The 23,572-nt window shown below is 39.4% G+C and overlaps 1 protein-coding gene across 2 annotated transcripts in view; it reads left to right on the top strand.

The window, feature by feature from the left end:
• Positions 1–23,572, top strand: part of LOC126373989 (neuropeptide CCHamide-1 receptor) — a 198,964-nt gene that overhangs the window by 83,357 nt on the left and 92,035 nt on the right. For both annotated transcript variants that reach the window (XM_050020422.1, XM_050020421.1), the window contains exon 3: positions 12,331–12,533. In XM_050020422.1, coding sequence (XP_049876379.1) covers positions 12,343–12,533 — 191 coding nt within the window. In that variant the 5' untranslated portion in view covers positions 12,331–12,342. The remainder of the gene's footprint in view (positions 1–12,330; positions 12,534–23,572) is intronic.

Below are 23,572 nucleotides of genomic sequence, written 5' to 3'. Positions count from 1 at the left end.
ATATGAATTTGACACACTTTAAACCCATCAAGGATTTTAATGTCGTAATGTATAAATTTCAAATAATTGTTTCTTGGGTTTACAATAAATAAATATCTCGCCATGAATCACGTTTATGTTGGTAGGTAGGTTTTCTACGTTTAGTTTTTCTATTTCTTCTTTTTTTGTTTCGTATTCTGTAAAAAACCGGACCTGTCAAATATTTAGGTTAGGTAAACGGACCCTAGAGAGAGAGGGTAAAGAGAGGAAGGGGAAGACCAAGAAGAGCTTACATGGAACAGATTAAAGAGAAGGCGAACGTCGTGTCTTATGAGGAGGTGAAGGAATTGGTCTTTAAAAGACAAGAATGGAGAATGCTACACCGATAAGAGCGTGGCTCTTAAATTAGTGATGATGAAACGGACCCTGTGAAAAAAAGAATAACAGAGATAATGTTTTTTTCTTTGTATTGCACCATTCCTCACTCAATTACAATTACATCAACTTCTTTCAGCCTAAGGTTGCCTAGCAGAAATTGCTGTTTAGCAATGAGCCCACATATTGTGTTTATTATGTTTCGATATGATTTTGTGCAATGAAGAATTGATTAAATCACAGCCGCTAATGGAAATGCCAACACGGATTGTAGTGAAATGGTTGTAAATTCCCCTCGTATAAATTGGACACAGTTGGCTCGACCATTAAGTATAGACGGCGATACAGCTTACCACCTAAAACATGGGCATAGAGTTAGGAATAATACTAGGTATGACGTGGTTTCTTTCTTTTTTTGTTGAGTTTTTGTAGATTTGCCGCAGATGGCATTAATTACTTGGTCGGACAAATGGGGAGCGCTGAAGGCTCTCACCCGGTACAACGTTTAAGACAACAGGCCTGAGGGTGCCCAGTTGGGCGCGAACCTCGGCTCAGGGCGGTCGTCTGAGAGGAAAAATATTTGAAAGAATTAATGGACCCTAGTGGATCGATAGCGATAAGCGACGCCGGCGGGGTCGATACCGGGGTCCTGAAGTGTTTGGTGTCGCGAGCTGATTGGCTGCCTCTATGGCTAGAGTAATCGGGTCGTCGGGATCGTATATTACGTCCTTCGGACGCCCATACATTTCAGTACCGTCCTTAAGCGGAATGTATTCGGAAGAGTATGACGTGGAACTAACAGAAAGATCGATGAAGCGTGGGTACTTAATTCATCTGGCGATTCTTCTATCGTGTGGGTTGTGAGGTGGATTACCAACCTCATCAACCGTGGTGTCAGGGTTACTATTGAGCCGCCAAAGGCCCCTAACATGACTCATGTAACGACTACGTACTTACATCAGTAAGAAGTTACCGAGACCAACGGCTTAACGTGCCTTCCGAAGCACGGATCGTCTTACTTTCGGATAATCAGGTGATCAGCCTGTAATGTCCTAACCAAACTAGGGATCACAAAGTGGTTTTTGTCATTTAATTTTGTCCCCACTGGGATTCGAACCCGGGACCTCCGGCACGTGAGCCCAACGCTCAACCACTGGATTTACCCGAGTAATGAGAAAATAGGTAATTATATCGTTATGTTGTTTGTTAAACTGTCTGTGTGGGAGAAAATAAATAAAAAAATAAAAAAGCAAAGGCCGGTCATAGGATGGGTGACCACAAAAAAAAAGTTTTCATCTCGAGCTCCTTCGTGCTTCGGAAGGCACGTTAAGCCGTTGGTTCCGGCTGCATTAGCACTCGTTAATAACCATCAATCCGCACTGGGCCCGCGTGATGGTTTAAGGCCCGATCTCCCTATCCATTCATAGGGAAGGCCCGTGCCCCAGCAGTGTGGACGTTAATGGGCTGATGATGATGATGATTTAATATTTATTTATCACATTCAAACTTTACAATGCCATCTATAATGCCCCGGCAAACGTAGCCTGGAAATTCCCTTATTCTATACATGTGTTCTAAAGGTACAAAATTTCACAATAAAATTGTCTGCCATTAATTGATTGATATTCAGATTTTGTAAACAATAATTAATAACACGAAGAGATGATTGTTATTAATTGATAATTGTTTTGTGACTTTATGTTTTGTATAATAAAGAAGTTTTGACTGATCGATTGATTAATTTGTCAAAATAATATCTGCCAATAAAAGGTAGCTAAGGCTAGATTCACATGATGAGAGAGGATTTTGTTTATTGAATAAGAATAAAACAAATTTATTGCCAGTAAACTGTTACTGGCAATAATTATTTGAAAAACTAGGTATTTATGAATATTATTTCATAATTACCTACCTACCTACCTATTATATATTTTTTTATTATTATTTTTTTATTATTTATGTTTATTTTGGTGCAATAAAGTGTATTTGTATTGTATTGTATTGTAATATTACGAATACGGGCAAAAGGAAATGGCTCAGCTTATGCTGTGCTGAAGCCATGCTGTTGCACCATCCAGCGCTGGTTTTCAGTCATTTCTTCTTCCTGAGTTAGTGTGCAGAAGTAATTGTCAACGTAGGTTAGAGGACATGAAATATAAATATATAGCTGCTTTAGATAAAATACAATAAAATGAAAAGACAATAAAATAAAATTATAGTAGGTACTCTTGTTTGTGTGTGTGTGTGGGGGGGGGGGGTGCGTGCGTGCGTGCGTGTGTGCGAGTAAGTACCCACTACTTACTACTTAGGCAGTGTTCACACCAAACTGACTGTCAGCCGCCGACAGTGAGCGAGCGTTACGCAGTGTATTGTAATTCCATACATATTCGCTTTTTCGTTCACACCAAACCGACAATACGCCATGACGCTATGCGTAGACGCTGATAGTCGGCGGCCGACTAATAAAGTGCGTCACTACCGCCGCGGACGCTGATTGGCTACGCGGCTGAACGCCAGCGTATTGGATTCAAATCGGCCGGCGGATTGTTTTCAATTCAGTTCAGTCAAGTATTTGCACATTTTATATGAAAAATAGTCGGCCGCTCAGCGTACGCATTTGGTGTGAACATATACAAGCCGACTGTTTTGTTCACACCAATGGCGTATTGTCAGCTACAGCGTATTGTAAGCTTAATGTGAACAAAAAATACCATTTATTTTTACGTTCACACTGAGGCTTATAGTGAGCCTGCGCACAATCGGCGGCTGACTATACGTTTGGTGTGAACACGCACTTAGTTCATCTTGCGATGGATAGTATCTATGACTAGCCCAATTTTAAATACAGCTTAACTTATGTTACGTTATACTATTCTACTACTTGCCCAGTCAAATGGCGTGCGTACAAACATGATAAGTAAACATACCTTAAGCACATGACCGGGAAACAAAACACAATAGGCGTATTATGCTTCGTTTTGCACGCACAATCCTATTTTCTCAAAATGTAATTTGCACATGTAAGCATTGTTTCTGATGACGATTAAGTGCGTTATGTAACCGGGACTGAACGGTAAATGCTTACTTGTGCAAATTAAAATATATTCCATTAAGATTGTGTCCCACTCGCGTCAGAGTAGGTACTGCGGGGCAGAAGGCATAAGGGAAACCAATGCCCTATTTTTCCCTAAAAAGCAGCATGGAGAGAAATGCTACACCGACATGAACGTGGCTCTTAAATTAGTGATGGAAGATTGTAAGTATGTGTGATCGGCTTTAAACTTAGGATAAAAGTCGCGCTACCGTTTCAGTGACGTAATATACGATCCCGACGACCCGATTACTCTAGCCATAGAGGCATCCAATTAGCTCGCGACACCAAACACTTCAGGACCCCGATACCCACCCCGCCGGCGTAGTCGACGATTTCCCTCAATCAGCGCTTATCCATATCGACCCACTAGGGTCGATTAATTCTTTCAAATATTTTTCCTCTCAGACGATGCCCGGAGCCGGCGTTCGCGCCCAACCGGGCACCCTCAGGCCTGTTGTCTTAAATGTTGTACCCGGTGAGAGCCTTCATCGCTCGCTATTTGTCCGGCCAAGTAGTTAATGCCATCTGCGGCAAATCTACAATAAGTCACGTCAAAAAAAGGTACCGTTTCAGTGTCATATGCCCAGTGGTGGTCTAATTTTCTGATTGATGAGTTCAAAACAGATTTGGCTTTGTAAGAAATATCCTTTTTAGAAAGCCTTTCATTAACATTATTGGAGATTAATTTATTTATTTAGTCATACACAAAGGGCTCTATAAAAAATAATAAAATATTACTTACCTATATTTACGCGTGTAATGTTATGTCGCATAACCCCATAATAATGAGCTCAAGACTATATTGGGGTAGTCAAAGGTACAATAAGCTGCAAAAGTCCAAGTCAGTTTCTTGCAAAGTAATAAATTAACTGGTTGCACTTAAGACCTCCTGCCCCTCCTGGTTACATGTCGTTTCTGTAATACACCTTCATCATCAGCCCATTAACGTCCCCACTGCTGGGGCACGGGCCTTCCCTATGGATGGATAGGGAGATCGGGCCTTAAACCATCACGCGGGCCCATTGCGGATTGATGGTTATTAACGACTAATGCAGCCGGGACCAACGGCTTAACGTGCCTTCCGAAGCACGGAGGAGCTCGAGATGAAACCTTTTTTTTGTGGTCACCCATCCTATGACCGGCCTTTGCGAAAGTTGCTTTACTTCAACAATCACAGACTGAGCGCGTTAACCGCTGCGCCACCGAGCTCCTCGTAATACACCTAAACATAAATTTTACAATTATGACAACTAATGGTTCATAATTTTCGCTGCGCTCAGTGACTGAACTTTTGCTGTTTGATTGTACATCCATCGCAAAATGAACTTAGTAAGGACCCACACCTCACCTAGCTTTCTGTTAGACCACCGTGATAGATAGTGAGCCGTATCGCCGTTCATAATGGCCAATCCAATTAGTAATAATCATAGATTTACTACTACCGTAGATTGAACATAAGTGCTCAAAATGTGGGATGCATAGTTACTGTTAATATAGCAACGTTGACATTACTTTCCTTCAGTGCGCGATTAGGCGCCAAACTGGCAACACGGGGAAGTGCGTGGTAAAAACTTGCAAAAATAGAAGCTCAAAGCGAATAAAGAAGGATGGAATATCATATTTCTAATAAGTAAAGACATTGTGCATGTTATCATAGTATAAAAAATTTAATTTTCGCAGTACATACATACATAAACTCACGCCCGTAATCCCAAATGGGGTGGGCAGAGCCACAAGTAATCAAAGACAACTTGCAGCCACTGTTGATACGAAGTCCTAAGATGGATATGATGAACCTTAACACCCCCACCCTCCTTCCTTCGCAGCTTCCTTTATTTTCGCAGTAAAACCCACAAAATTATTATTTTAATTTAAAATACACTAAAACTAGTACAGCCAAGTAGTAGTAGTGATGTATATGTGTGTCGTAAATTTTACCTAAATAAACTTTTTCATTATTATTTTTTTAACTCGATCAATCCGAGTCGCAGTTATAACCCGACAGCATTACGAAGCACCACGCGCTAATATACGTAATAAGACTATGCGTACTTTCTTAATTTGACACGATTTTATTAAATGTATATAACGCTGTGTACGAATGTATAGCTAAACAATCGCCAAGTTTTCGCCGCATTTTTGTATCAATCGCTGTATCTACGATAGTGGTAAATCAATGGTAATAATAATTTGATGTAATGATACTATCCACTGTCCAATGAAACGTAGGTACCAATGAAACCTTTTATAGGTAGGTAAAGTCTTTTTTCAGCAATTTCTCTAGTACCTAAAAAACTAATAGAGCGTAAATGATTATGCAGACTCAAGAGGTCCGACGATTTGTTCAATTGTTCAAGCCAAATCACTTGGCACTCAGCCGGTGGAAGACTTCCTTTTAAAAAAAGCAGCAAAAAAGTAGCAAAAGATTTTTGTGGCCAAGTTTCGTCCGGCCATGTAGTTAATGCCATCTGCGGCAAATCTACAATAAGTCACGTCAAAAAAAAAGTTTGTAAAAAAATTAATAAGTGTTTTAACGAGTCGATACGTGTTTAAATGTTAAGGAAAAAAAACAATTATCAAAACTCCCACTATGGGCACAGGCCCCTCAATCAACCGGAAGGAGTATGGAGCATACTCCATCACGCTCTTCCAGTGCGATTGTTGGAGGCGCTTTGGCTACTATTCCGGCTTGACTTCTTACCTTTTCGAACAATCAGGTGATTCGGCCCAAACCAGATCAGGTTCAGGAATTAAAAAGCCACATTCTACTAAGAAAGCACTATTGCTATTTAGATGAATTGCTTCGATGTGGCCTTTTTAACACCCCTGCGCTCGCGGCACGGGAACCAACGGCGCGGCACGGAATTATATCGATGGCTTTGACCAATAGCCGTATGGTGTCTATCTACGTAGATATCATTCACTGCGTCTTCTGGTTGGAACCCTTGACATAATTCGCGCAGAGCTGACAGGATATCATTTTTATATACTGAAAATACTATTTTAACAAAACAGAATGTCTCCTTTTCATTTCAAACTAAAAGTAGTGAATCACGAGTACATTTTACAAAAGCGAGCTGCATATAAATATTTGACATCGTGTGCGGGTGGAACTTTGGTGCTTTCACAAAATGAGTCCTTTTTTAGCGCCGCGACGTTAGTGTCGTTCTGTTGGGAATTTCGTGAACATAATTTTACCTAGCCGTGGAAATGCGGGATATTTAACTTCACATACCAGACATTTATTGTTTTATCTTCAAAGCGAATAACCTGCGTTCGGTATACAAACTGCTAAAAATATACCTACATGTTTTATCAGTCTATTTTCTTTTCTTTAAATATACTGATATTGTAAACAGGTTTTATATTGTGTACATTATTATCGTGGATTTACCGCATATCGGACAAATGAGGAGTGGTATCCACGCGATAAATCTACCGCGTCGCGTGTGGCTATATCGAGAGTTTTGGACCAATCTGACGGCTCACACCAGGTACAAAATTTAAAACAACAGACTGACACAGAAGAATAGACATTTTGTCGTATAGTTACTTTATGAAAATTTTAAATTAACAAACATGCATTTTGTTATTATTGTCTTGCTTTTCTATGTGGCATACTTTTACAATAAACAATTTCTTACGTTTTATTCTTCTTTTCCATCATTAATTACGAAAATTTGATATAATACTGATAAAACACAATATTAACTTAATTATAGCTCAACAAATCAGTTATGAATTTAATTTTAGACGAGAATTCAGATATTCACAAAAGTTCAAATAAATAATGAAAGATGAAATGAGATAAATTTTCGTAATAAGCTTTTAGTTAATTTATTAAACATAGATAGGTACTCCATTTCATTACTTGGCAAGTCAATCAAATATGAAAAGGCAGAGTTCATTAAAATGTAAGTACTTACTTGTTCGGCAAAACTAAATTCGCAATTCGCCAAATTAATATTCCGTTTTTGGCGCTATTAGAACTTTTGAATTCCTTGTAAAAAAGTTTGAAATTTGATATGAATACGTATAACTATAACTGTAACCAATTATTTCAATTATTTGTATTTCTCGTGTATGTTTTTTTTGTTATGTGTATTGATTGTAAGTTATGTGTTACTCCGTGTTTTATATTATTATATTTGTTTTATATTTGTTACTGTGGTGTCCCTTTATAATAAACGTTTCTTTCTTTCTTTCTTTCTAACCCCTAATGGGGTGGGCACAGCCTCAAATCGTCAGAACACTTTTTTTTGAATATCTTGTTTGCAAGATATTCACTGGCATGGTACAACGAGAGGACCCGATACCGACCCCGCCGGCGTGGTCGACGATTTCCCTCAATCAGCGCTTATCGCTATCAACCCACTCTCTCTCTCTCTATTTAAGAGCTGCGCTCTTGTCGGTGGAGTAATTGGCATTCCACCCACTAGGGTCGATTAATTCTTTCAAATATTTTTCCTCTCAGACGACGCCCTGAGCCGAGGTTCGCACCCAACTGGGCACCCTCAGGCCTGTTATCTACGTTGTACCGGGTGAGAGCCTTCAGCGCTCCCCAATTGTCCGGCCAAGTAGTTAATGCCATCTGCGACAAATCTACAATAAGTCACTGTTCTGTTACAAGTGAATTCTGAAGTCTATCAGCACCATAACCTAAATGACATTTATCACAGTGAGTGAGTGGGTATCATCAAGATATATCATCCGGTCTTTATGGTCGTACAGTCATGAGCAATATAATGTATCCACTTTAGGACTCTGTCGCACTAACATATTTGACATTTAGTAGGACTTACAGTTCAATTTGTCAAAAAAGTTAATGTGACATGGTACCAAAGTATATACATATTAATGCTCGTGTACGTACGTGTGGTCGACGCTATGGGTTACTCGTACTGACATAAATTGTCGGGAACATAACATAACATCACACCTGTAACCCCGAAGGGTTAGGCAGTTCTTTTTTATTTTTGACGTGACTTCTTGTGGATTTTCCGCAAATGGCATAAGCCACTTGACCGGCCGAATGGAGAGCGTTTAGGCTTTAGGGTTTCCCTTTGTACAAAATTTAAGACATCTACATGAGCTCATTCCACCATCCCCCTTTTGTCTTCGGACTTCCAGACGTACGGCCGGGTTCCATTCCTATTTGGTGGATATCCCAACTATTCGCACAAAGCGCCTTGCATCGTCCTTCATTATGCGCACTGTTAAGCAGTTGGATTCTCTGCCATCTTCTGTATTTCCGAATGCATGTAACCTGGGTGCTTTCAAGGCCAGAGTAAACAGGGACCTTCTGGGCGAGCTCCATCTTAGGCCTCGACAATGTCCTCAGGCAAGTCTGGGCCAAGAGCAAACCCATCAAAGGTAAAAAAAGACAGCAGGCCTGAGGCTGCCCAGTTAGGCGCGAATCTCGGCGCAAGGCTATGTCTGTGGTGATTTTCTTCAACAAAACCTCGAATGATGATGACGTACTTCAGACATCATTTACTGTCTACTTGCCCAGACAAGTGGGGAACTTAGAAGGCTGTCACCTAGTAACTAAAGCAACGACGCCCTTCAACATTATCATAAAAGCCTGAATAATGATACCTTAACGCCTTAACATTCCCGCGCGTCGATAAAATCTCTTTATGAAGTCTACAAAATTTTACTACGCACAATATCTCATAAAGCATTTTCTGTAATAATATGCTAAGTGAGATAGTGTACTAGAAATGACTTGTAATGAACTTTTAAAAAAAAAATGCGGGGTGCCGGTTCGAACCCCGGTACCGGACTTATACCAGTGAGTTATTAATTTATCCTAAATACAGTTTTCAGTAACACAGTTGGCTCGACCATTATAGCTGATACGACTCACCGCCTATCACGTTGGTCTAACAGAAAGCTCGGTGAGGTGTGGTAACTTAGATCATCTTACGACGGATATAACTAGAAAGAAAGATAGAAAGAAAGAAACATTTATTACTTCCGGACACCACAGACACAGACAGAAAGGTACATTACATTTAACACAGGACAGAAACCACACGGAAATCAATAAGTACATAGACAAAAAAAAAATACCAAAACAAAAAAAAAACAAACCAAAATCATAAAAACAATAATAATAAAACTAATTGGAGGGATTGTGTCCTCTAACATGATGGACTAATGTTATGGGCGATAGGCTGATCCCTTATCACCATAAGGTTCATCATATCCATCTTTGGACTTCGTATCAACAGTGGCTGCAAGTTGTCTTTGATTACTTGTGGCTCTGCCCACCCCATTAGGGATTACGGGCGTGAGTTTATGTATGTATGTATGTATGTATGTAAAACTAATTATTCTAAATGCAACGCACTAACTCTGACTATCCCTATTGGGATATAGTTCTAAACTTCTTTTTATCATGTCAGAGTCATGATTGAGCTGCCGAAGGCCCCTAACATGGCTCATGTAACGATTAATCACTAACATCAGTAAAAAGTAACCGGGACCAACAACTTAACGTGCCTTCCGAAGCACGGACCATCTTACTTTCGGACAATCAGGTGTTCAGCCTGTAATGTCCTAACCAAACTAGGGATCACAAAGTGATTTTTGTGATATCTCCCCTCCGGTATTCGAACCCGGGGCCCCCAGATCTTGAGTCCAACGCTCACCTGTGTGTAATATTTCTCCGTTTCTCCACATAAGAAAATGCAGCGGGCCGCATCTTCGCGCGTTACACCGCGTCTTAACGCGGCTTAGAAAACCACAAAAGTAAATTTATCCTCGGCCATTGCCTGCTCTCAACTACCATCACATTAGAATTAATAATTCCAATACGTAGATGTTTGAATATTTCAGTGAGGTATTCAATAAAAGCGCTTAATATTATGCCTTAATAACAATGATACCATATTTATTGGATTCCTAAACGCTTGAGGGTTCACAACCCACGATTAATATTATATTTTGGTCATTTTCCGATCGTAGGTACTTTAAGTCGTAATAAAGATTAATGTCTTGCTTCTATGCTGTTCTGGGAGCATATAAAAAACATAGAACACGTTCAGCTGCTTCTCTTCCCGGGCATGTCGTAAAAACCGACAGAGGGATTGTGTCCTCTAACATGATGGACTAATGTTATGGGCGATAGGCTGATCCCTTATCACCATAAGGTTCATCATATCCATCTTTGGAATTCGTATCAACAGTGGCTGCAAGTTGTCTTTGATTACTTGTGGCTCTGCCCACCCCATTAGGGATTACGGGCGTGAGTTTATGTATGTATGTATGTAAAGATTAATGTCAAATAGTGTCTCCCTCATTCATCATCCTAGCATTATCCCGTTTTTCACAGGGTCCGCTTACCTAATCTGAAGATTTGACAGGTCCGGTTTTTTACAGAAGCGACTGCCTGTCTGACCTACCAACCCGCGAAGGGAAAACCAGCCCAATACAGGTTAGATCACATACCTTCGAAAATGCATTTCTCGGGAATGTGGATCACGATGTTTTCCTTCACCGCAGAGCACGTGGTATCATTTATGATCCAAACATTAATTCGAAAACATATTCGACATTCATTGGTTTAAGCCTGTGCTGAATTCGAACCAGCGACCTCAAAGTGAGAGGCCCAACCAACCACCAACTAGGCTACCACGGCTCCCAGTGACATTATAACGAATACTACGGGGGATGATTTAGTCCATGATTCCGAGTTAATATCAAGTAAAATTTTCCGTCGCAACATTCATGATTTCTTTTTTAGTTTTTCAGTTCTATACTTTTTCACGGAAAATTCCACTTGATATCGACTAAAAATCATGGTCTGAATCATCCCTCAAAGTTTTCGTTACGATTACGTAAGTAAGAATATTATATATAAGTAACACCCTGTAAGTAATTATTCTGTAGGATTCTTCCGCTCACCATGTCAATAGGCCCTCCCATTGAGGATAATATCTGATATCTCCTGTCATAGTATACACAGTATCCATTACAATACCATCATTCTTACCCAAAATAAATATTGTTGAATACTACACTTTGATTGAAGGAACCCTATATGTCACATAGACTCATTTAGATAGGTACTTACATAAGATCATGTCTATTTCCCGCTGGGGTAGGCAGAGAGACATGCTGACAGACCACTTTTAGTTTTGTCAGTCTCATTAGTCTGAGTATCTACTCTTGACCTGGTCTCTAAGTCTTCTTCTTCTGAGTCCACGTACCACTTAGACCTGCAACAAACATTTTTTTTGACATAAGTAACTTATTGTAGATTTGCTTCAAATGGCATTAACTATTTCGCCGAACGAGTGGCGAGCGCTTAGGGCTTTCATCCGGTACAACATTTATGACAATAGGCCTGAGGGTGCCCAGTTGGGCGCGAACCTCGCTCGACAACCTGACTCGGGATAACCCGCCAGAACTAAGGTGACAGCATACGTCAAACGGATTGCATATGAGCTAGATGCCTTTTTTATTCGTTATTAGTTCCTCGTTATTTGGCCCCGATCAGTTACAACCTAATTTTATTGTAAGTTATAAAAGGGAAAGGAACGAATGATTGACAGCTGTTAATTTTAAAATGAATGAATAACCCGGACGAATCAAACAGGTATCTTTCAGGACGTGTGCTTCAACTTCATTCTCTCGGGTTATTGGTCAATGTAAAATTTTTAGGGGGATTTTTTTTTATTTGTGCCTAAAATTGACGTGTGATCAACACGTAACCTTTTTCGCGGAAAAGAAAATGACAGATATAACTTAAAATAAACTAAAATGATGTCTACAGGAATTAAACACCATTGGGTCGATAATCAGGTACCTGTTATGTGATGTTTGATTTGCTAAGAAAATGTATGAATCCTAACCTGACCCTCATTTTGTTCCAGATATTATGCACCATGGAGGACTACAATGCAACTTTCGAAGAGATGATGAATACCTCGGAACCTTACCAACCTTACTACGAGCGACCCGAGACGTACATCGTGCCACTCATATTTGCCCTCATCTTCGTCATCGGTGTAGTTGGCAACGGTACACTTGTGGCCGTCTTCGTACGCCACAAGGCTATGCGGAATGTGCCTAATACGTAAGTATGCTTTAATTATTTTTTATACACAACATAACTCCGCCTGTATAGTATAAAGGGTAGGCAGAAGTATATTAGTACATTATACAGGGTTAAAACACATAATAACGGGTTCTTACCCACTGGATCGAGTTTAACAATCCACAAATATTATCGACAGAACGTCATTACATCCCCAGACTCGTAAAAGAGGCTATTGAAATCAGAAAACATAAAAATTTCAACAGGGAAGACGGGTTCAAATTATCGACCATGTGGAATCCAGTAGTAGGTGTTGTAAAAAGCTTGAAACGGCCTAATGTGGTGAAAAAACGTGAGGACACAGTGAGTGCGGTTTGTCGTAGTGAGTTTGGTGCGAGTTCAGGTGGTTCCGAACATTCCGATATCAAAAACATAAACAAGCGGCAAAGAAAGAGGGTAGACAGATATGTCTGCCCGTAGAAAATTATGGATCTACCTACTCCACTCCAATCTCATCAGTCATCCCGTGATCATGGCACTTGCAACAGTGTCGAAATATCGGGAGTCTCATATCCCCATTTAAACGCGGTAAGAACCCGTTATTATGTGTTTTAATTATGATAATAACCGCGTAAACTTAAAACAATGTATTATACAGGGTGTTAGTGACATCGTACCGAACATTGAAGGGAACGATTCAGACCATGATTCTGGGTTAATATCAAGTGGAATTTACCGTCGCAAAATTCATGTCTTTATTTGAAATTTTTACTTGATGTATCTCAAAATAATGAGCTGAATCACCCTCTCAGTATTCGTTACGATGTCATTTACTCCCCGTGTAAGTACGTACACGTAGCCATACAAGGTATGTATAAAATACCTACTCAACGGCAGGCAACTAGCAACCCTAATGAAAAGGATTACATTTTACTGCTTTTCAGCAACCTATCAATCTATCTATAAATTCTATATCCAAATCGAGGCCAACCCCAGATACCTTATTTTAGAGAGATGCCGCGGGAGCATAGCTGGTGAGACCGAAGTATGCGCAAAACAAGCATATTATGAGGCAACGATCGTATTATAAAACTTTCCACATAATACGTTGCTTCTTTGATATCGCGCGACCACAACTAGCGCTTGTGTTACTACGCAATGAACGGCGGGTAATTCGATGTGGCGGTCCAGGCAGGAATGTCTTGGTGCGGCCGCTTCACACGCCGACGTGAGTTAACAGGCGACATGCGGAGTCGTGTAATTTAGTGCTTGGGCATATCTCCCTTGTTTCTATGATCTGTGAAGCCAACCCTTTTTCATGTCGTTAATCAATCGCTGAAGGAGATCTAGTCTTATCATATTGAAACAAAAATTAATGAGTCGTTAATATCTCGTACACACAGACAGACAGAGTACCGCGGGGCGGAAGGCAAAAGGGAAACCACTGCCCTATTTTTCCCTAAAAAAGTAGCATGGAAAATGCTGCACCGACAAGAGCGTGGCTCTTAAATTGATGATGATGAATGTCTCTTGAGCCATGCGTTACGTGTGCAGACCTTGTATCCGTCCCTGTAAAGCGATAAAGCTATTATGGTCTTCATGGCCGTAATCCCTAACGGAGTAGGCAGTAAAAACTAATCGGGGTAAGTCCTAACCTCCTGCTGCGGCCCACAACGCCAACCTGATTCTAATGTGAACTAGACTTAGTCTACACTTTCCTATTCTTCTGTAAGAGCTAGTTTTCTACAAAACTGTTCATGGCACCATTTGGCAGTGAAAGCCTTGCTTTCAAAGCTTTTGAAAATTCCAATTTTAAAACTTTTTTAACAGAAGACTTTTAACTGAAAATGCACAATATAGGTAACAGTTACTCCTTACATTTAAGTAAAGGGGGTTAAAAAGGCCACATTAAAGCAATTTATCTAGAAAGCAATATTAAAATTTGACATTTGCGCATACCTATAAATGTCAAGAAATGTCAAATAGCAATATAACAGTTTTAGATGAATTGCTTTGATGTGAACTTTTTAAGGTAAGAATTTAAAAACAAATAAACCAACTAAGTATATTAGAAAGTTACTAAACCGGACATTTATTGTGGGTTGATTGACAGGAGTCACGGGTTCGAATCGAGACTTTTTCAATTATGTTGGCTCTTTGACAATTTTCCAAGCAAGTAGAAAATAAGGTTTCATGTAAATAAAATGCGAAATGTTAGAAAATATTTCTTAATTTGTTAAAATATCTTTGTCGTCGATTTAGAAGCTTGTTTATTTTGGTCAGCTTAGTTTTTTTCTTTTTTTTTTTTTTTTTGACGTGACCTATTGTAGATTTGCCGCAGATGGCATTAACTACTTGGCCGGACAAATGGGGAGCGCTGAAGGCTCTCACCCGGTACAACGTTTAAGACAACATGCCTGAGGGTGCCCAGTTGGGCGCGAACCTCGGCTCAGGGCGTCGTCTGAGAGGAAAAATATTTGAAAGAATTAATCGACCCTAGTGGGTCGATAGCGATAAGCGCTGATTGAGGGAAATCGTCGACCACGCCAGCGGGGTCGGTATCGGGGACCTTGTCAGCTTAGTAATAGATGTTAATTTCAACTTGATATCTCCACGCGTTCCTGAGATAAAAGGTCTTGACAGACAAAAAGTGTAATCCTATGAGAGTTCTGTTTTTACTTTTGAGGTACGGATTCCTGTAAATAACCTAAAATAGACTTCTAATTCCTTTATTCCTCCTTTTGCTTTTTGTACCTCGAACCTGATAAACAACGTTGTAAGGACAAGTTGAATAATATATGGATATTAGGTATGTATGACGCATGAAATAGAAGATTTTTTTTTTTAGAAGAATGGTATTGGAAGGGCCAAGTGAGCACGAAACGCGCGCCATACATGTATGAGCAAACAGTTCATACTGTAACTTTGCACTTTACTTGTTCGTAATATAAAAAATCGTCTTGTGCATTTTAACCTGCAAATCAAATATCGTCTATCATGCAAGGAGATCCCTCCATCACAGGAAAGCTAAAAACCTTAGTATGATCGGCTATTTGCAAACAAATACTTTTTATGCAGTATCTTACGAAAAGTAATGAGAAAATTGCAGTCTATCACATAAAATATACATTCGGTATATTTTATGTACCGAAAATAAATAAACCGAAATAAATATACCGAATGTATATTTTATGTGATACTAGCTTTTGCCCGCGACTTCGTCCGCGTGGCGTGTTATATAAGAGAGAGATCTTTGTGTGTGTGGGAGTGCATACTTATGCAGTTTAGATTTTTTCATATTTTTTTTTTCCCAATAACTCCCATTTTTCAAAATACAGCCAAAAATAAACTTTATATTTACTAAGGTATGCATGCATGCTAGATTGAATCAATTGATTGAATTGATTTTTTTTTAATTGATTGTTCATTGAGTTTTAATTTTAATACACACTTCCTCTCTTCCCTTCAACGTTGCTGTGCCCTACAGGGTCCATGTTTTAGTTCCTATGCCTATGTAACACCCCATTGTACTACATGGAATGCAATAAATAATTTAATTGAATTGAATTGAAAACATCTATCTTACGCGGTTTCGATTTTTTCATACAAATGTTTTTTTCCCGCTTACTCCCGTTTCCGTGGGAATTTTGCAATATCCTGTTGCAACTAAGCTTTAAGTTAACTAAGGTATCTGCATGCCAAATTTCAAGCGTCTAACTTAAGCGGTTTAGATTTTTCATACAAAAGGATTTTCCCGCAAATTTCCGTTTCCGTGGGAATTCCGGGAATTCCTTTCTTAGTGCACCTCTACGGTACCTAAGCTATGTCCCTTCCAAATTTCAAATGCCTACGTTTAGCCGTTCAGGCTATGCGTTGATATGTCAGTCACTGAGTCAGTCAGTTTCTCCTTTTATTTAGATTTGATTTTTTCATACAAATGTTTTTCCCGCTAACTACCGTTCCCGTGGGAATTTTGTAATATCCTGTTGCAACTAAGCTTTAAGTTTACTAAAGTACCTGCATGCCAAATTTCAAACGTCTAACTTGAGTGGTTTAGATTTTTCATACAAAAGGATTTTCCCGCTAATTCCCGTTCCCGTGGGAATTTCGGGAATTCCTTTCTTAGTGCACCTCTACGGTACCTATGGTACCTGCATGCCAAATTTCAAACGTCTAACTTGAGTGGTTTAGATTTTTCATACAAAAGGATTTTCCCGCTAATTCCCGTTTCCGTGGGAATTTCGGGAATTCCTTTCTTAGTACACCTCTACGGTACCTATGGTACCTGCATGCCAAATTTCAAACGTCTAACTTGAGTGGTTTAGATTTTTCATACAAAAGGATTTTCCCGCTAATTCCCGTTCCCGTGGGAATTTCGGGAATTCCTTTCTTAGTGTACCTCTACGGTATTTAAGGTACCTGCATGACAAATTTCAAACGTCTAACTTGAATGGTTTAGATTTTTCATACAAAAGGATTTTCCCGCTAATTCCCGTTCCCGTGGGAATTTCGGGAATTCCTTTCTTAGTGCACCTCTACGGTATTTAAGGTATCTGCGAGCCAAATTTCAAATATCTAACTTGAATGGTTTAGATTTTTCATACAAAAGGATTTTCCCGTTAATTCCCGTTCCCGTGAGAATTTTGGGAATTCCTTTCTTAGTGCACCTCTACGGTATCTAAGGTACCTGCATGCCAAATTTCAAACGTCTAACTTGAGTGGTTTAGATTTTTCATACAAAAGGATTTCCCGCTAATTCCCGTTCCCGTGGGAATTTCGGGAATTCCTTTCTTAGTGCACCTCTACGGTACCTATGGTACCTGCATGCCAAATTTCAAACGTCTAACTTGAGTGGTTTAGATTTTTCATACAAAAGGATTTTCCCGCTAATTCCCGTTTCCGTGGGAATTTCGGGAATTCCTTTCTTAGTGCACCTCTACGGTACCTATGGTACCTGCATGCCAAATTTCAAACGTCTAACTTGAGTGGTTTAGATTTTTCATACAAAAGGATTTTCCCGCTAATTCCCGTTCCCGTGGGAATTTCGGGAATTCCTTTCTTAGTGTACCTCTACGGTATTCAAGGTACCTGCATGACAAATTTCAAACGTCTAACTTGAGTGGTTTAGATTTTTCATACAAAAGGATTTTCCCGCTAATTCCCGTTCCCGTGGGAATTTCGGGAATTCCTTTCTTAGTGCACCTCTACGGTATCTAAGGTACCTGCGAGCCAAATTTCAAACATCTAACTTGAATGGTTTAGATTTTTCATACAAAAGGATTTTCCCGTTAATTCCCGTTCCCGTGAGAATTTTGGGAATTCCTTTCTTAGTGCACCTCTACGGTATCTAAGGTACCTGCATGACAAATTTCAAACGTCTAACTTGAGTGGTTTAGATTTTTCATACAAAAGGATTTTCCCGCTAATTCCCGTTCTCGTGGGAATTTCGGGAATTCCTTTCTTAGTGCACCTCTACGGTATCTAAGGTATCTGCATGCCAAATTTCAAACGTCTAACTTGAGTGGTTTAGATTTTTCATACAAAAGGATTTTCCCGCTAATTCCCGTTCCCGTGGGAATTTCGGGAATTCCTTTCTTAGTGTACCTCTACGGTATCTAAGGTACCTGCATGCCAAATTTCAAACGTCTAACTTGAGTGGTTTAGATTTTTCATACAAAAGGATTTTCCCGCTAATTCCCGTTCCCGTAGGAATTTCGGGAATTCCTTTCTTAGTGCACCTCTACGGTATCTAAGGTACCTGCATGCCAAATTTCAAACGTCTAACTTGAGCGGTTTAGATTTTTCATACAAAAGGATTTTCCCGCTAATTCCCGTTCCCGTAGGAATTTCGGGAATTCCTTTCTTAGTGCACCTCTACGGTATCTAAGGTACCTGCATGCCAAATTTCAAACGTCTAACTTGAGCGGTTTAGATTTTTCATACAAAAGGATTTCCCTTCACTACTCTGCTCCTATTGATTGTAGCGTGATGAAAAGTATACTATAACCTGTCCAGGAGTGTGAAGAATAATTGTATTAAGTTTCATTAAAATCCGTCCAGTAGGTAGTTTTTGTTTCTATAAGGAACATACAGACAGACAGACAGACAAAAATTTTACTGATTGCATTTTTGGCATCAGTATCGACCACTTATCACCCCCTGATAGTTATTTTGAAAAAATATTTAATGTACAGAATTGACCTCTCTACAGATTTATTATAAGTATAGATGAAGTACTCTTAACCAACAACATATTTATATTTATATTTGAATAAAGATTAATATTATTATGTTGATACAACTTAAACAAATTATTTCGACCAAATTTGGTACCATAAAAACGGTCATTGTGACTAAACCTTAAAAGATAGACATATGCCGTCGCGGACTTTTTTTTAGATCATATATAGAGGAATAATTCTTTCATACATATTTTTTGTGTATCTTGAACCGTTTTCGCAGCGCACGCAAAGAAAGCCTTCAAAAATGAATAATTTTCCCCGTTTTTTACACATTTACCGCTCTGTCTTTGCTCCTATTGGTCATAGCGTAATGTTATTTAGCCTATAGCCTTCCTCGATAAATGGACTATCCAACAAAAAAAGAATTATTCAAATCGCACCAGTAGTTTCGGAGATTAGCGCGTTCAAACAAACAAACAAACAAACAAACTCTTCAGCTTTATAATATTAGTATAGATTAGTATAGATAGTGACATCGTAACGAAAAAAAATGGAACGGTTCTGTGCAGCTTAAAACACAATATGGAACTGGAAAAAAAAATACTTATTTTTTCATGAATTTTGCGTTAGGAAATTCCACTTCATATCAACTCAGAATCGTGGTTTGAATCATCCCTCAAACTTTTCGTTACGGTGTCACTTACACCCTGTATATTGCCCGTAAAGAGGCTATGGAATTTGAGAAGCATTAGAGCTATCGTAGTTATCTGTTTGCAGGAGTAGTATGCAGTAAAAGAGAATGTGGTTGAACCGGCGACAGACGTTCTATTTCGGACCCAGGATACCCCTGGCGATACCGCGTTTAAATGGGGATAACCGCGTAAACTTAAAACAATGTATAAGACTTATATATTTGTTGCTGCTGCTGCGAGCTGACTGGCCACCTCTATGGCTAGAGTTATAGGATCGTCAGGATCATATAACGTTTTTCGGGCGCCGATGCTTTTCAGTACCGTCCCTAAGCGGGAGTATTCGGAAGCCGCAACTACCAGGGGATTTGGGTGGTACGGAGCAGAATCTAAAAAACGTTTTGAAGCTAATCTAAGCCATTGGGATTGCCCAAGGATTGCTCTAGGTCTGCCAACCCAATGTGCAGATTTTCATTGCGAAGGAACCACGGAGCTCCCGTGGCTTTTCGCATGAAACGATTTTGTATTACCTGTAGACGATGGATTTGAGAGGGACTCCTGAGCAAAAGCGACCCCTGCATAGGTCATCAATATGGCATATTATATTAATCTGCCTGAAGACAGAAGTTGATACACGAAAATTCATTTAACAAATTCTTGGTAAACGAGTAAATCAGTTTTAAAATTTAGCTGTATTCAGCTTTATGAAACTTGCAAACGATCTGAGTTAGCAAGCAATTAAAGTCTCTAGAGATGTACCTTGCATCAGCTTCTTAATTCTGTAAAATTTTACTAACTTCCATTCATCATAGATTACATCTTAATCAGATGATTTATATAGCGTTTCTGAGGCAACATCTTGTATGGCAGCCGAAGGACGTAATATACGATCCCGACGACCCAATTACTCTAGCCATAGAGGCAGTCAATCAGCTCGCGACACCAAACACTTCAGAACCCCGATACCGACCCCGCCGGCGTGGTCGGCGATTTCCCTCAATCAGGTCTTTGGCGGTAGTAACCCTCAATAATAACCCTGACACCAGGGTTGATGGTGCTGATCATTCAATCAATCAATAATACTTTATTGTACAACAACATCGACCCACTAGGGACAATTAATGGGTCGATGAAATCTTTCAAATATTCTTCATTTCCCTTTAGGTCCAAAACGTCTACTTCCCAAAAGGACCACTGTCCCAAATCGTCCACTTCCCAAAACGGCAACTCCCAAAATGACCACTGTCCCAAATCGTCCACTTTCCCAAAACGTCTACTTCCCGAAAGGACAACTCCCAAAATGTCTACTTCCCACATCGACTACTTTCTAAAAATTTGAGAATATGCAAATTTTTGCAAAGCAGTAGTGTCTAGAAATGTAGGTTTTAAGGGTGTATTTTTTTTAACCGGTTTTTTCTCAAATCGACCACATATTTGCAATTTCAAACAACTCCCTGAGCCCAACTTGACACTCCCAAGCCTGTTGTTCTAAATTTTGTGCCGGGTGAGAGCCCTCAGCGCTCCCCATTTGTCCGGCCAAGTAGTTAATGCCATCTGCGGCAATTCTACAATAAGTCACGTCAAAAAAAAACTTGTATGGCTGAAAATTCCAATATCTACAAGAGCGGCAATAGCTTCCGCACGACTGGCATTTCAGCTGAGCTGACTTCCATTATAATAAAACATATTATCCAGAAAAAGCTTTTTCATCATCAGCCCATTGCAGTATTCGCAGTCTTAATTCACGTTGGCAACTAACCTGTTCCAAATAAGAGATGCCTACACAAAATCTTACTCGTTTCACTAATACGTTTAAGACTCAGATCCTTTTCATTCGTTATTCGTTGAATTTCGGATTATCACCTAAAGGAGTTGACATTTCGAATGGATCTCATCCAGAGCTTACTCACAATCAGCTTTACTCGCTTAAGAGTAAAGCTGTGGAGATGTTTATTGAGGCCTTTGGTGGTAGTAACCCTCAATAGTAACCTGACACCGGGGTTGATGGTGCTGATCAATCAATCAATAATACTTTATTGCACAACAACATATACAAATGACATATACATACATAATAAAACATAAGCACAATAGACGGCCTTATTGCTAAACAGCAATTTCTGCCAGGCAACCTTGGGGGGGTGGGGTAGGATCATTGGTCTCACAACCTAGAAAGAAGTTCACACTTGAGTCTACTAGGTAAGACAATCCCCTACACCCATAATCTCTACAGATTTAAGAACTTTAATGGCCCCGATTCCTGCAGACACCTCCTAATTTTACTTTAAGTTATATCTGTCATTTTCTTATCCACCGAATAACAAAATAAAATTATGGTGTCTATAGGAATTAGCACTAATGTACGCATAAAAATGTGATAACCTAATTTAAAACATTATTACAATCACCGCATCTAAAAACTCATTTACTGCCTTGCTAAGAGCATTCATTTTACGTCGCAACCGCAAAACTAATTTCATCTTATTTACCTGCCTGTACAGTGTACGGTAGTCGTGGTTTGACCCAAACGAATTCCTCCATTTGTCCTGGGAAAATTTAATTCAAAAGATTCTTTAGTCCCGTAGTTTAGACACAAAGGACGTATACTTACAAGCAATCAGCCAGCCCTTAACCATAGCAAAAGGAAATCAGTAGATACACTACATTGTTTTTCCTAATGTTACAGATGACATTCAGTTCTTAACCGCGTAACTCTCACCTAGGAGCCCAGACGGGTGCTCAGGAGATTATGTTGAATTAGTGGTAGATTATAGGACTAGGAAACAAAATAGAGACATTACTTTCAATAAGTAATATTTATGAAATGAGAAAATAGTAGTAGAGAAAACGGCGACCCTATATGCTTCTTTTTTTGACAAGACTTGTATAATTAAAGCACTTAATAACGGGTTCTTACCGCGTTTAAATGGGGATAACCGCGTAAACTTAAAACAATGTATAAGACTTGTATATTTGTTGCTGCTGCTGCGAGCTGACTGGCCACCTCTATGGCTAGAGTTATAGGATCGTCAGGATCATATAACGTTTTTCGGGCGCCGATGCTTTTCAGTACCGTCCCAGGATTTGGGTGGTACGGAGCAGAATCTAAAAAACGTTTTGAAGCTAATCTAAGCCATTGGGATTGCCCAAGGATTGCTCTAGGTCTGCCAACCCAATGGTTGGCCCAATCCAATGTGCAGATTTTTATTGCGAAGGAACCACGAAGCTCCCGTGGCTATTCACATGAAACGATTTTGTATTACCTGTAGACGATGGATTTGAGAGGGACTCCTGAACAAAAGCGACCCCTGAATAGGTCATCAGACGGATGCAAATCGTGTAGTGCAAGTTGCTTCCAATCGGTATTGAGTATTTATGTTTATTATATACCTTGCCGTCTCTATGGCTAGAGTAATCGGATCATCTATATGGCATATTATATTAATTTGCCTGAGTAACACATGTACACAAAGTAGGTAGCGAAATTCCATTGTTCGACTAGCATAATTATTATAGGTTAGTTCTGCGCAACGGCTTAAAGAAAAATATTTGTCTTAAGCACGTATTTAGAATGAAAGAAACGGTTATTATATAGGGACACCACAGTAACAAATAAAAAACAAAACACGGAAAACACACACATACACACACACACACACACACAAACACGAACAAGGTATTTCGAGTGCCCCTACTGTTTTCTTCATACTACGCATCAACAGCTTAATTTAATTTTATACGCACAGACAGGCAAGCTTTTACTTGGTCTGATGAAAGCGGGACAAAACATTATTAAACAAATACATTTAGTAGAATTACTGCGTACCGATGAATAATAATAACATTGTTTTAACCCGCAATAAAGCAAGTACTTACAACATATAAAGGAAGTATAACATAACAGACAATGGTGCTAATTCCCGTAAACACCATCTAATTTTATTATAAGTTATATCTGTCATTTTCTTATCCGCCGAAAAGGAAAGGGACGGGTAATCGACAAGCATTAAATTTATGGAACACACGTCAATTTTAAGCACAAAAAACAACCCTATAAAAAAATGCATTGTCTAGTAACCCAACAGAATTATGTTGACAGCACACGTCAAACGGTTTACATACCAGTGAGATACCTTTTTGATTCGCCCGGGTCTACACGAGTCGAGGCGATTTTAAAATAACTTAATGCTATCAAGAGATATGTTTG

Source organism: Pectinophora gossypiella, chromosome 16 (genome assembly GCF_024362695.1).
Source record: "Pectinophora gossypiella chromosome 16, ilPecGoss1.1, whole genome shotgun sequence".
NCBI classification, from domain to species: Eukaryota; Metazoa; Arthropoda; class Insecta; order Lepidoptera; family Gelechiidae; genus Pectinophora; species Pectinophora gossypiella.
The sequence above is the reverse complement of the archived record's forward strand: the minus strand, read 5'-3'. Positions and strand labels throughout refer to the sequence as shown.